Below are 10576 nucleotides of genomic sequence, written 5' to 3' on the forward strand. Positions count from 1 at the left end.
TAGGGAGCAGTTTAAATACCCTGTGGGAGTGGTCTTGAGCATCTCTGGGGAGGGGGGAGGAGTCATAGTTTGGTGGGATTTATCGCAAGTGGAGTCCAGACTGAGGCAATTTGCAGGGGAGGGGGCTTGGGATGAAACTTCCACCCAAACATTTCAGACTCTGAATATATGGATGCCAGGGGCTGGGGTAAAGTCAAACAGACGGGTTGATCAGAACCAAGAGGTATTAAGAGTTTCCATTTCTAAATTGCAACAGTTCGATTTCCTTGCAGACATGGTCCTACAAAATTGGAGAGCCTTCGACTTCTCATGAGATAAGGAAAACTATGTATAGATTTGAGGAAAATCTGTTGTTTCTATGCTAACTGATCAGAGTAATTTTTTAAAAAAAGAAAGAAAGCTTGCCACGGTTGGGGAAAAAAATCGGTTCCAATCTATTTTCTTGGTCCCCCTGACTAGCTATTCTGCTATCAGCACTGACTGAGTTGTTAATTCTCATTCCGATTGGATTAACAGCAGGAGCCCTACTATTTTTTCTTTTTTCTGGGGACAGGAACAGGTGTTAGAGACAGAGTTTCTCTGTATAGTCCTGGTGGTTGTCCTGGAACTGTCTCTGTAGGCCAAGTTAACTTCTGCTTCTCTGGTACTGGGATTAAAGGTATGCACCAACACCTGCCTATTGGGAACCCACAACTTAAACTAAAACAGAATGCGTTCATGATTTGGCTCATCCACTAAGACCAGTCAGGAAGGTAACAAGCCCCAGACTAGCACAACTGACTCCATGATGGAAATGCCATTCAGGCTGTAAAACTCAGCATAGACAGCACCACCTGCCAAAAATAAAAACAAAGACCTAATCCAAAACCCATAGATCTGGCAAGGTCTCTAAATGTCCTAATCTAGCCAGGCAGTGGTGGCACACACCTTTCATCCCAGCACTCAGGAGGCAGAGGCAGGGAGATCTCTGTGAATTCAAGATCAGTCTGGTCTACAGAATAAGCTCCAGGACAGGCTCCAAAGCTACGCAGAGAAACATTGTCTTGAAAACCCAAAATAATTTAAAAAAATAAATAAATAAAATAAATGCACTAATCTTGCTAATCTTGCTTTTGTGCTTCTATAGTTCCTCTTCTAGCTAACAGTACTTGTTAACTAAATGAAATAGGTTAGCCTAGAATATATTTTGTGCTTAAAAAGCTCATCATGAGAAACTTAATGCTACACTGCAATCCCAAGCACCCAGTGTAGTCGCTGGTCAGCTAATAAAGACTACTGGCTTAAACCCATGTCTGAGCAGTCTGCTCTGCTGAATACCCCACAACAACATAAGTAAATAATAATATGTAACATTCAGAAGATCAATTTCAAGGCTGACCTGCGCCACATAAGACTGACCTCATCAAAAAAAAGCAGTTTATTAATCAGCTTGATTTAATTACCCATCCTATAATATATAAGTAATATGATGTTCAAAAATATATAATTTAATTTTTATTGTCAGTTAAATAACTAGAGGGGATAGGGATGTGGCTCAGCAATAGAACACTTGCCTAGCATATGTAAAACCATGAATCCCATTTCAGGGAATAAGGGGGGAAAAGTTAAGAAATTTGCTGACAAATAACAATGCTTTCAAAAATAAATTCCATCTACAGCCCAAATATTCAAGCCTTTCCTTAAGCTGAAGACACCGGCAAGTCTCTCCGCAGATGCACAAGGCTCTAAATTCAGTGACCAGTACTGTCTCCCCACCACACACAGATAGCCACAGGGTCTTTCTGCAGTTACTCTAATTCCACACTGGACATATGTTCCTGGACAGCCTGCGAGTTTGAGGCTGTTGCTGTTGGCTGTTGGTCATCCCTCCCATCCAGGCTGTGCCGGATCCCATATCCAAAGTAGATGGCAAATCCTGAAAGGGAAGAGAGAACCAGGATCTATCTCTGGTGCATGAGGTAACTATTGCAGCCCATTCCCTACGGTGGGATGCCATGCTCAGCCTTAATGCAGCGGGGACAGGCTTGGTCCTGAGGAACTTTGTTGATTTTCTTGGGAGCACTTACCTGTTGGGAGTGGATGGGGGTGTGCTGGGGGGAAAGGGGGGAGGTGGGAGGAGGGGTCAGGGGAGAACTGTGGTTGGAATGTAAAATGAAATTCAAAAAAAAATTAAAATAACAACAACAAAAAAAAAAAAGAAACAGAAACAGTGAGGTGGAAATGGTCACTCCTCTACCTAGGTGCCCATCAGGAGATTCTCCATGTGGCCCCAGACAGTTTCAAAGAGAGGCAATGAAAAGGGTGTTGAACCCAGTTAGTTGCCCAAGAATCTCTTCCCCAGAAAGCTGCTCACTCACCAATCGCCATCCAGATTCCAAAGTGAGTCCAGGTCATGGCAGTCATTTGCATCATCAAGTAGACATTCACAAAGATACTCGACACAGGGAGCAGGGGCAGTGCTGGAACCTGTGGCCACAGTCTGTGAGTACCGGTGTGTACACACACCCCCAGGGTGGAAGACCCAGCTGCTGTCTAGGCTCTGCAGTCAGTGCCTGCTCATACTGGAGACCCCATGGGATGTGCCAGCAGGGACAGATACTGAGCACAGAAATACTAGGCTGGGCCAGGTGGTTGGTGGCTCAAGCCTTTAATCCCAGCACTCGGGGAGACAGAAACAGGCAGATCTCTGTGAGTTCAAGGCCAACCTTGTCTACAGAGTGAGGTCCAGGACAGTCAGAGTTATTACACAGAGAAACCCTTTCTCGAAAAGAAGGGGGGGGGTGTAGACTGAGCTAGGAGTTGTGAGCAAATCACTACTTTGTTTAGTTGGTTCATTTTCAAGACAGGGTTTCTCTGTGTAGCTCTTGCTGTCCTCGAACTTGCACTTGCTTTATAGACCAGGCTAGCCTCAGACTACATGCCCCTGTCTCCCAAGTACCGAGATTAAAGGCATGTGCCACCACCCCTGTCAGCAGATGCCTTTTTTGGACATAGGGTCTCAAGTATCCCTGGCTGACCCGGAACTCTAGGAGCCTGAGCTTCTGATCCTCCAGGCCCTGGTTCCGCTGTGCTAGGATTATAGTAATATACCACCACTCCTGGTTTTTGCAGGGCTGGGATTAAGCCCAAGACTTCATGCACTCCAAACTATTGTTCTGCCAGCTGATGACGTTCCTACTTGCCTTTTACAGTACTGGGGATTATATTCAGATCCTCATGCCTATTAAGTAAGTACTCTACACATCTCCCGGACTTGGGGGCTAAGGGCACTCTGGGATTTGTTGGGTTTTGGTTGGGGGGGGTATTTTTACTTGGTTTTGTTTTTTGGAGGGTTGTTTTGCTTTGTTTGATTGGTTCTTTGAGACAGGGCTCCGTGTAACTAAGCCTGGTCAGTCTTTTTTCTTTTTCTTTTTTTGAGACAGAATTTCTATGTATTCCTGACTGTCCTGGAACTTGCTTTGTATACCAGGCTGCCCTTGAACTCACAGAGAGCCACCTGCCTCTGCCTCCCAAGTGCTGGGATTAAAGACGAGTGCCAACATGTCTGGCATGGTCAGTCTCAAACTCACTTGAACTCTTGATCTTCTTCCCTCTGGTTCCCTGGGATTAACGGTATAAACATGTGCCAACATAGCTGTGCTAGTTTTTATTTTGAGACAGAATTTCACTAAACTGCCTGATCTGGCCTAGAAGTAGCTGCAGCCTCTGGTGGACTTTAAGGTATGACCTTCCTCGGCCTCCTGAGTATCTGGGATCATATACGCACAGTGATACCTGACTCTGTCCATTGGTGTATTGGGAGGGGGTTGTTTATTTGATTGATTGTTCGTGAGACATGCTATCACTATGTTGCCCTTGCTGGCCTGACCAAAGCTAGCCTTAAACTCAGAGATTCCAGCTGAGCAGTGATGGTGCATGCCTTTAACCCCAGCAGTCAGGGAAGCAGAGGTGGTGGATCTCTGTGATTTTTAAGGCTGGTCTACTGAGTGAGTTCCAGGACAGCCAGGACTAGGATGACACAAATAAACCCTGTCTCTCCCCTACCCAAAAAAAAAAAAACCTCAGAGGCTTCCCCTACTTCTGCCTCCTAAGTGCTGGGTGGGATTAAAGACAAGGACCACCATGCCGACTGTTTGTTGGCTGTTATCAGTTCCCCATCACTTCCTTCCCGAGATGTAAAACACGCTTAGACCCGGGGTCAGGTGTGACCACTACCTTGAAGTGGAGAGGAGTGGTACTCTGAGGCTGTCTCCAGATGACAATGGCCACCCCGACAATGAGAAGCAGCAGTGATACAGCCACAGCTATCAGAACCAGGTCTCCAGAGAAGAGCTGTCCAGGCCACTGGGCCAGGACTAGGCAAAGGAACATCAGCAGGAGAACTGAAAGTCACAGCGGGGAGAAGGATGTCAGGACCCTGGGCCACACATATGGCATCTTACCAAATCTCTGCTGCGTCTTCCCCTCTGCTAGTGATGTCCTCCCCACGCTGTCAGCTTCCTCCCAAATGCCCAAGGGGAAAGTCTCAGTCCTCACCAAGCAGGAAGGCACATCCATACACAATCTGGCCAGATCTCAGTGTCGGATTCTTATCTGTGGGGTTACAGAGGCTCCTTGCAATTCCTGGAGTTCCTGCTGCAGAAATAGGCTCCAAAGATGAAGAACGTTCAAGAGCGGGCTTCATCTCAACAGCTCCACTCTCTGATTCCTCCGTCTGACGAGAGCTTAAGTTCTGGTCTGGCTGGTACCTGAATGAGTGAGGTCGTGTGGGAACATTACCAGCTGCCCCCATGAAGCCATCCGACAGCCAGAATAAGCACCTGGCCATCTTCATGGCCCCATCACCCTCAGGCCAGGTGTGGTGGAGGCTTACCTGAGGACCAGAACCGAGAAGGACACCAAGGAGTAGGAAAGCAGGGTTCCTACGGTTGTGAGGTCCACCAGGTCACTGAGCTCAACAAGGAAAGCCGTAAGTGCTATAATGATAAGAATAAGAAATCTGTGTAGAAACTCTGAGGAACTGGCTAGTGGATATAGCCAAGCTGATGAAATTGATAAGACTAGGTATCTACCTGTGATGATTCCACAAAGGACAGTGGCTAGGACAGGGGTGTGTGTTCGAGGATGAACACGGGTGAGTCTCCGGAAAAGGAGCCCATCCTCTGCCATGGAATAGACCACCCGAGGCACGGGGAAAATGGCACCCATGAGGCTATAAAGGAAAAGGAAACTCTTAATAGTTACAATAGGTGAGCCCTACTCCTTTAGATGTTTTGCCTCCCTCTCCTCTCTCCAACTCAGAGGCTGAGAATCCAGCAGCAGATGAGAGAAACCTGTGATACCAACCTGGATGAAAGGGCACATAACGTTCCCACAGCCACCACATATCGAGCAGGACCCCATCCCACGTGGATAAACGCCTGGGGCAAGGGACTGTCAGCGTGAATCTGGTAGTAGGGCATCATGAGGGTAAGTGCCGCCGAAACACCAAAATACATCAGAAAGCAAACAAAGAGTGTGGCCACGATGCCCCGTGGGATGGAGCGCTGGGGACAGCGAACCTCTTTCCCTGCAGGGATGAAACAGACCTGGATTCAGAAGCATTCTCAGGTCACTTCACAAACCCTCTCCCCTCCTACACTCCCCAAAGCAGGCTAACCCTCTACCAGCCCTGTGTCCAAGGGTAAATCCAAACCATGTCTATGCTTTTGATAGGCCAGAAGGACTACCATACCTGTAGTCGCAATACAATCGAAACCAATGAAGGCAAAGAAGCATGTTGCTGCACCTTGGAGAATTCCACTGGCACCAAAAGGCGTGAAGCCTCCAGAGCCCAGAGGACCCAAGCTGTGGCAAGAGAAGAAAGAATGAAAACATTGCAGAGAAACAGAGCACGCTGGGTCAAGCCTCGAATCCCACAATGCAGGAACTGGAGGCTGAAGGGTCATGAGTTCACAGTCAACTCTGACCACATACCTCAGAGTCAGCCTGGGCTACATAGCAAGAGCTTGTCTCAAAAAAATAAAAACAGTGAAGGTTCGGAAAATGGGTTGCTAAGATGTAGCTGAGTTGGTAGAGTGCTTCCTTAGCGTACTGGAGTTCTGGGTTTGATCACAACACCACATAGTGCAAGTGTAATCCTGGCGTGGGAGGGGTGGAAGCAAGAGAAGCAGACGTCTATGATCGCCCTTGGCTATAAAGTGAGTTAGATGCCAGTCTGGAATCTATGATATCCTGCCTCAAAAAAACACTCAAACACAGATGAGTCAGCAGTTCAGAGCACTGGCTGCTCTCCCAGAGGTCCTGGGTTAAATTCTTAGCACCCCTATGGTAGGTCACAACCATGGTTGTTAACTCCAGTTATAAGGGATTCAAGGCCCTCTTCTGGCTTCCACGGGCACCAGGCATGCACGTACATATATTCAGGCAAAATCACCCATACACAAATAAATATCAAACATTGCTGCCAGGAGGTGGTGGCGCACACCTTAAACCCAGCACTCAGGAGGCACAGACAGGTGAATCTCTGTGATTTTGAGGCCAGCCTGGTCTACAGAGTGAGTTCCAAGACAGGTTACAAAGCTACAGAGAAACTCCTTAAAAAAAAAAAAAAAAAAAAAAAACAAGCCGGGCGATGGTGGCCCACACCTTTAATCCCAGCACTCGGGAGGCAGAGGCAGGTGGATCTCTGTGAGTTCGAGACCAGCCTGGTCTACAGAGATAGTCCCAGGACAGGCTCCAAAGCCACAGAGAAACCCTGTCTCGAAAAACCGAAAAAAAAAAAAAAACCACACACAAAACAAAACAAAAAAGCCCGGCATAGTGGTATACACATTTGATTCTAGCACTTGGAAGGCAAAGAACAGTGGATCTCTTTGAGTTCAAAGCCAACCTGCTCCACATAGGGAGATTCAAGACAGCTAGAGCTACATATTGAGAAAAACTGTAAAAACAAAAAAGAAAAAAATCTTAAAAGAAAATGTCTTAAGAGTTATAAACAATTTCCACTGTGTGCCTCTGTTGGCACACAGTTCTGGGCTGCTAAGCACCTCCTTTAGGTCCACTAGCCAGACTCTCTTATTCCCCAGGCATTCCTGGCCTCAGCTCACTGTGTCCTTCAGGGGTCCTGACCTGTCAGTGCTGTTGGCCCCTGACATGGCCAGTTTGTAGTCATCCTCGTTGAGCTGCCAGTTGTGGAGACTGCCCTTCATGAACCCAGACAGGGAGACGAAGCACAGCACCAAAAGATTCACGCCTGTGAACACTCTGGTGACCAGGACAGACTCTCGAGCTCCCAGGGCCAGGATTCCTGCAGGAAGATGGAATGGAAAGGAGGCAGTAAAAAGAAATACTAAAATGGCATCAGGGGCACACACTTGTAATACCAACACACAAGTGGTGGAGTTAAGAGTTTAACCAACCCACTACTCAAGAAGGAAGACCATAGGTCAAAATCAAAATCTCAGGCTAGAGAGAAGTTTCATCGGTTAAGAGTACTGGCTGCTCTTGTATATATGGTGGCTTACAAATCCACCCATAACTCCAGTGTCCGGGATTTGAAGCCTCCTTCACTGGCACCATGGCACCAGGTAGATACCAGTGACATACACAGATACAGGCAAAACACAAACACATTAAATGAGGTCTTGCTGGATGGTGGTGGCGCACACCTTTAATCCCAGCACTCAAAAGGCAGAGACAGGCGGATCTCTGTGAGTTCAGGGCCAGCCTGGTCTACAAAGTGAGTTCCAGGACAGAAAGACCCTCTAGTTTTTGTCTTTTTTTAAGTTTATTTGTTTTTATGTGCCTTGGTGTTTTGCCTGCATGTATATCTGTGTGAGGATGCCAGATCCCCTGGAACTGGAGTCACAGACAGTTGTGAGCTGTCATGTGGGCACTGCACTGGGAATTGAACCTGAGTCCTCTGGAAGGGTAGTCAATGCTCTTAACTGGTGAGCCATATTTCCAGCCCTGCTCTTTTGTTTTTTTTTTTTTAAATTTGGTCTTCACACAGAAGAAAGGCTTGCAAAATGGCTTATCAGGTAAGAAGGCTTGCCAAGATGACTGACAATCTGAGTTCTATCTCCAGGCCCTTACATGATAGAGAGAACCAGCGTCTGCAGTTTGTCCTGTGACCTCCATATGCATGCACTCCACACACACACACATATAAATAAGTGTAATTACAGAAGTAGAAGCCAATTTACATCAGTGGGTCTCAGCAGAAGGTTGGGGCAGCGGGAGGGTGTACCCCATACATCCAGTGGTTAAAGCTAGGCATGCTGTTACCCAGCCTCCTACTCGAAACAGTCCCCAATATGGGGAAAGACCCTCCCTCCCTCTGCCCTCCTGTGCCTTGTATTTCACAGCTTCTGACAGCCACCATCCTCCCACACACATCCACAGACCCTCTACTGCCTATCCTTACTCACCAGTAAGGACTAGAACCAGTCCAAGTGCAAAAAAGTCTGGATACTTGGCCAGGAAGCTGGGCACTTGCAGAGGAAAGCTGGTCTGCAGGGCTTGGGAGATCCGGTTCCCTACGAGGCCATCAAAAACTGCGCTCCAGGCCCGGGCCACGCTGGCTGCACCTGCAGGGAGAAGAAGAGCCTTCATTTACAAGCACAAAGTGAACCCTTAGGACACAGAAAGACGGGAAGAAAAATATCTAATCTCAATCACTGCTGTGGGGAGGCAGGTGAAAAACACAAGATACATTCTTTTTTTTTAAGATTTATTTATTATGTATACAGTGTTCTATCTGCATGTACACCTGCAAGCCAGAAGAGGGCACGAGATGTCATTACAGATGGTTGTGAGCCATGTGGTTTCTGGGAATTGAACTCAGGATCTCTCCTTTAAACCATCTCTCCAGCACCAAGATAATATCAAAAAGTTTGTTGGAGCCAGGTGATGATAGCACATGCCTTTAATTCCAGCATTCAGAAGGTAGAGGCAGGCAAATCTCTGTATATCAGAGTGGGATCGCCAGTGTTTCTTGGGATAGGCATTTAGCTCTGTGGCAGAGGTCTTGTCTAGCATACACAAGGCCCTGGGTTTGAGCCCCAGCACTGCAAGAAAAACAAAACGGTGGTCTAGCCTTTAATCCCAGCATTCAGGAGGAAAAGACAGGCAGGCTAGTCTGTAGAGTGAGTTCCCTGACAGCCAGGACTATACACACACACACACACACACACACACACAATGCCTGGGATCCCAACTCTTAGGAAATAGATTCTGGAGGATCAGAATTCATCTTCAGTTCAAAGCCAACCTGGCCTACCTACATAAAATCTTGACCAAAAAAAAAAAAAAAAAAAAAAAAGTCCAGGTGTGGAGCTACACACCTTTAATCCCAGAACTTGGGAGACAGAGGCAGGTGAATCTCAGTGAGTTCGAGGCCAGCCTGGTCTTCAAAGTGAGTTCCAGGAAAGTCAGGAACTGTTACACAGAAAAATCCTGTCTTGAAAATAACAAAATGAAACCAGAACTCCCATAAGGCTCGGTGGGTCTCACACCTGCAATCCTAGCGCTGGGGAGGCAAGGCTAGGAGAGTGAGTATCTGCACAAATTTCAGGACAGCCTGGTCTCCACAGTGAGACTGTCTCGAACAAAAGGAAACCTAGCCAGTCACTCTACAAACCTCATTTCTTCCGGGTTAATCTTTAAGAGGGCAACAAAAGGAGAGAATGGCATCTTGGGTCTTACACTACCCAAGTCCCAGCTTTGCCCACCCCACTCCACCTCATCCCCACGCCCATTCTAAGGCCCTACCCTACTCACCAATGATGTAGGAGAGTATGAGATTCCAGCCAGTGACAAACGCCAACAGCTGGCCCACTGTGACATAGCTGTAGAGATACGCTGAACCTGAACACGGCACCCTGGCCCCAAACTCAGCATAACAGAGTCCAGACAGCATTGAAGATACAGCAGCCACTAAGAAGCAAAGAATGATGGATGGTCCAGCTTTCTCTCTGGCTACTTCCCCAGCCAGGACATACACGCCTGCTCCCAGGGTGCTGCCCACCCCCAAGAACAGAAGGTCCAAAGTGGTCAGACATCGTGACAAGGGAGAATCAGACAGTTCGTTTGCGGCCAAGGGCCGCCGGCGTACCAACTTCTGACCAAAGTGATGAACATTCTGCCAAAACATCCTAGGCGCCTGGATCCAAACTTCTGGAAAACAAGAAGAGACATCAAGAATGATCACCAGACAGGGTGTGGTGGCCCACGCCATTAATCCCAGCACTTTGATGCAGAGGCAGGTGGATTTCTGGCAGTTCAAAACCACAGAGGTCTACCTAGTGAGGTCCAGAAAAGCCAGAACTACCTAGTGAGATCCTGTCTAAAGAAAAACAAAACAAGTAATAATAGCAATAAAGAGAAACACTTTTCTTGAAGCTGAAAGACTTAGAGGCACCTTAGCACTACTGCACTCCCCCTTCCTGGGAACCAGGACCCTGGTAACCAACCACGCGTGCACGAGAGCTTTGAGTACTTTCCATCCCCATTGTAGTCTTTTTTCTATAGACCCGGACCCTAGAACTGGGGTGAGACGACCTTGTAAACGCCA

The 10576-nt window shown here is 47.4% G+C and overlaps 1 protein-coding gene across 1 annotated transcript; it reads right to left on the reverse strand.

Annotated features, from left to right (window-relative positions):
• Positions 1-1589: 1589 nt before the first annotated feature.
• LOC121449690 (cationic amino acid transporter 3-like) lies at positions 1590-10156 on the reverse strand. Its single transcript, XM_041654317.1, has 11 exons — positions 9784-10156; positions 8433-8591; positions 7132-7309; positions 5735-5847; positions 5347-5569; positions 5073-5212; positions 4874-4976; positions 4537-4748; positions 4216-4382; positions 2358-2466; positions 1590-1915 (listed from the first exon to the last, which is right to left on the reverse strand). Exons 1-11 carry the CDS (start codon positions 10154-10156, stop codon positions 1788-1790), a joined length of 1905 nt encoding a protein of 634 aa, XP_041510251.1. The 3' UTR covers positions 1590-1787.
• Positions 10157-10576: the final 420 nt, after the last annotated feature.

Source organism: Microtus oregoni, unplaced genomic scaffold (genome assembly GCF_018167655.1).
Source record: "Microtus oregoni isolate MIOR12 unplaced genomic scaffold, Mior012 000006F_ref0000085, whole genome shotgun sequence".
NCBI classification, from domain to species: domain Eukaryota; kingdom Metazoa; phylum Chordata; class Mammalia; order Rodentia; family Cricetidae; genus Microtus; species Microtus oregoni.

Excerpts from the sequence above, each read along its gene's own strand:
- LOC121449690 (XM_041654317.1), bottom strand. The coding sequence starts at position 10,156 with ATGTTTTGGCAGAATGTTCATCACTTTGGTCAGAAGTTGGTACGCCGG. Across the intron at positions 8,592-9,783 it reads CATACTCTCCTACATCATTG|GTGCAGCCAGCGTGGCCCGG; the intron begins GTGAGTAGGGTA and ends TTCTCCCTGCAG. Across the intron at positions 5,213-5,346 it reads TTATGTGCCCTTTCATCCAG|CCTCATGGGTGCCATTTTCC; the intron begins GTTGGTATCACA and ends TTTCCTTTATAG.